Source organism: Helianthus annuus, chromosome 7 (genome assembly GCF_002127325.2).
Source record: "Helianthus annuus cultivar XRQ/B chromosome 7, HanXRQr2.0-SUNRISE, whole genome shotgun sequence".
Classification (NCBI taxonomy): Eukaryota; Viridiplantae; Streptophyta; class Magnoliopsida; order Asterales; family Asteraceae; genus Helianthus; species Helianthus annuus.
The window spans coordinates 78,642,125-78,646,032 of NC_035439.2; the positions used below are offsets into that span (position 1 = coordinate 78,642,125).

At 37.2% G+C, this 3,908-nt stretch overlaps 1 protein-coding gene across 1 annotated transcript; it reads right to left on the minus strand.

Annotated features, from left to right (window-relative positions):
- Nucleotides 1–711: 711 nt before the first annotated feature.
- On the minus strand, nt 712–3,340 carry LOC110867832 (GDSL esterase/lipase At5g37690). The gene is made up of 6 exons (XM_022116882.2): nt 3,064–3,340; nt 2,589–2,716; nt 2,382–2,508; nt 1,804–1,916; nt 1,461–1,710; nt 712–1,162 (listed from the first exon to the last, which is right to left on the minus strand). The coding sequence occupies exons 1-6, from the start codon at nt 3,308–3,310 to the stop codon at nt 945–947; spliced, it is 1,083 nt and encodes a 360-aa protein (XP_021972574.1). The 5' UTR covers nt 3,311–3,340; the 3' UTR covers nt 712–944.
- Between the last annotated feature and the right edge of the window lie 568 nt (nt 3,341–3,908).

Sequence of the window (3,908 nt, forward strand, 5' to 3'; positions counted from 1 at the left end):
TTATTGGTTTAAATTACAATTTTATACAAAACTAGTACTTTTTAGGGGCGCTTTTCATCCTCGCGGTTGAAATTTCAACAGCATTTCTGATGACGCCTCTGTCGTTATATACTGTATTACACAAAACAACTCTTATTAATTTATCATGATTCTTATTACGAAAAACATCCATTTCCCTATTAAACTAGAAAAATATAAATACATTATATTTTTTTTTGAACGGTGACTTTTTTTTTTTTGAGTGACCTAATGTCACACCGCTTAAACAGCGGCCCTAACCAAGATTTGCCTAGATTACGTTGTCTTAGTCGGGGCCGCGCTGGGTTGGTCAGACTTGGTTGCGGCGTTCCCCCGGAAACCGTACTGCCCCCACACGAGAAGCCTCGCTGAAGTAACAGCCGGATGAAAACCGAGGTGCGGCTCGGGTCGAACCCCCTTGGTGGGTTTGCCACTATCATTGACCAATATCCACCCAAATATGACACAAGTGGAAATTGAACTTGAGTCTCCATTAGAAAATCTAAGTCTCCTACCACTAGGCCACAAATGAGGATACATAAATACCTTACATGATTTATATCTGACAAAAAAAAACTATTTATTAGAAAAACACAAACACGTTACATAATTTATATTTCACAAAGATCAACCATTTCTCTATTTATCAGAAAAAAAACACCAACATGTTACAAAATTCATATTTCCCACAAAAAAAGAAAAAAAACATTGCTTTATTTATTAGGAAAAACAGAGATACCTTATAGTAGTTATTATTTCACAAAGAAAACCATGTTCTGTTCCAATACACAACATTCCTCACTTGTTTAAACCAAGTACCAAAATTTATTACTATATTGTGCTTGCATATAAAGTGCTGGTTCTAATATCTTTAAAAGGTTGTGGCCTTGATCTTGCAAGGTACAAAATATACATCATATAAACTCTTATCCCATATGGCCTGGTGCAAAAGCCACGGAACCATTTGTCGCAAACATCTTTGAAAAGAAACGATCAGCTAAAACCGCGTTTGCAGCATCCGATGGATGAAAGGCATCCCAAAATACATATTCCTTACGATTTTTACACACTTTTGCATTCGATAAGCACAATCCTCCTACAGTTGTATCGACGTTGCAGCATGAAGTATTCGACACCTTAAAACCTAAACAATAACACACATACAACATATGACAATTGTTAGGAATATTACCATATTTAGAAAGGTTGTTGTTGCTCAACCAGGGGCGGAGGCAATGTATAAGGAGGGGTAGCCTGGGCTACCCCTCAACTATGTCTCCGTAGTGTAACAATACCCTTCAACTCTGTCTACGTAGTGTAAAATTTTTATTTTTTTTATACAAATGCCCCTGATCCCTTTTTTTTGGAATGCCCCTAAATTTTTGGGCTAGCGGTTGTGCTCAACTTTAGATATTTAGGAGCTTTTGTGCTAAGGGGCTTACCATACTTAGAAGGGTTATCAACCAAATCTAGAACATCTTGGTAAGTATCCGCGAACATAAGTTGCGCCTTTTTGAGCTTGATGTTTAGAACGTTTATCAACTTTTGCACTTTGGAGTTAAACTGAAGCACCCATTCGTTCACTTGATGCAAGCATTGGTTCCTGCTTGATTTAGCTCGTTGCGAGGGAATGCACCCGAGAGGCCCCAGTCCATGAAAAACCATCTTTCGTGCCCCGAGCAAGTAAAGCCTCTTTCACCACCGGAAACAAAATATTCATCAGTTTTTTTAAGAGCCAAAGAACAACAATTTGCATATTATGTCCAAAGTTTCTAATATTCTTACTGTGAATTGTTCGGCTAGTTTCGAGTTTAAAATCGCTAGAAATTCATCTGGAGTGTACTGTTGAGCATCGGGAAGAAACGGCTGGAGGAAGTTGTTGATATAATCGTTGCTACCTGTCGAAAACCGCGAAACATAAACTTGTGATACACAAAGTTCTTATAAGCAACACTAGAAAACTGGGCAATTACGATCGAAATTAGTGACAGGATTAAAAGTTGCAAATAGCGTCCTCTTTGCGCAGGGCCGGATCTAGGCCACTTTTGTGGGTTCCCAGGAACCCATTCGGTTTGGAAAAAATGGAGAAAATTAGTGAGAACCTCTTATGATTTGAAAAAAAAAATACTGAGAATCTACCAAAAGGAATACAGTGAAAAAAGTTCTTAGATCCGCCACTGCCTTTGCGATTGAAATCAAAACGGTCGCAAAAAGCATCCGCAAATTTTGCAACCGCAACATTCCGTCGCAAAATAGATTACCCACAAAAGGTTTCCGATATTTGCAACTGATTTGCGACTAAATAACGGTAGCAAATGTCCAGTGTACTAGTAGTAAAACTTCATATTTGTTTATCCTTGTACCCATTCCAATGAAGTAGATTGCCTCATTTAAAAGTTTATTAGCAGCCTGCTCTCCTATCTTTGCCTTGATCACCTTTGTTGTGTTCTCAAAGTAATCTATCTGATCATCAAATGACATTCTTTGAATCTGTTAATTACCAACGGTCAAGTCCCAGAAAAGCAACAAAAACCAAAAATTTAGAGTCAAATAAACAAGTGAAATCTTACAAAATAGAGTCCGGTGTCATTCAGAATCCCCGCGCCACCAGATGCATAGTTAACCCCCTTCAAGATTGTATCATCAGTCGGATTTAACGAAAGATAAGGCGGTGGAGATGGTATTCCGAGCTTCTCGGCTGCAACGATAGCAAAAAACCGTTTATAAAATACGGAGTTTCAACTTGTAACGAGTAGCGGCGCCTTAAGTGGGAGTGAAATAAAGCTATGAGTATTAGGCTTCACTTCCTTAGGGCCCGCCCCAAAAGTTAAAAAAAGAAAAAAGGAAAAATGACTACACACGTAATTTAGGCTTTGGGATTGCTACCCGTGGGCATGTGGTTTGTAATTATGCATATATGATGATACATGAATCATAAGATCAAAAGCAATTTTTTTTGACAAAGGCCTCAATTTAATTATCCGCTTTAGACCCACAAAAAGTTTATGACGACGGTGACAACGAGTAACATGATAATTTACGTACATATGATATCACCGATGGTCCGGCCATTAGTGAACCGGCCAGTTGGTTTTTTGTTGATGTAATCGATACCATAGAACGGAAAATCTGATCTAGCAAGAGAATATGGCAAGTAGTTATTGTTGCCGACTTCGGTTAAAGAATCACCAAAGATGAAGGTGACGAGTGAAGGCGCGGTGGCTGAAGTTTGATCAGCCGAAATGCCCGTGATCGCGGCCATGAAAACTGCCAGAGCAAGTTTTATAGCCATGGTTAAGTGAGTCTTGTCTGTTGGTTTTTTTTTTGAAATTTTGGTGGCAAGATTTTATAGGAATTGTGAGGTTTTGGGTGGGACTTTGTTGAAGAGGAAGTTGGTGGTGTTGGCCAACTGATGTCAGTGAGTGTAGTGAGGAGAGTCAGTGTGGTGGTTAGGTTTTGTTTGGAGGATTTTTGAGAGGTTTTATTTAGGGTTTTCTTATATTTGTTTGGAAATTAAAATCTGGGTCCATACACAAAATACAACTTGTCATATAAGATATGATTTAATTTCTCACATTATCAATAAGAAAATACTACTAATTACAATTCATGCTATGGGTCATTAGTATTACCATAGTGGTTATCTCTATCAAATCTAGTTACATGTTACTTAGATTTGTATTTCTTTTATTTTTTTGGATATTAATAGTTTTTTTATTATTTAATTTGATTTTTCTTTAAAAACTTGGAGTAGTTAACTATTTAAAAATATATCTAACCATACAGTTACGTTTATTTTTTTAATAGTCAACATTTAGATAAAAGTTATATTGAAACATAGTTGTGTTCAAAATAATAAAAAAAATCTTTAAACTGTACCGAGTACCGCT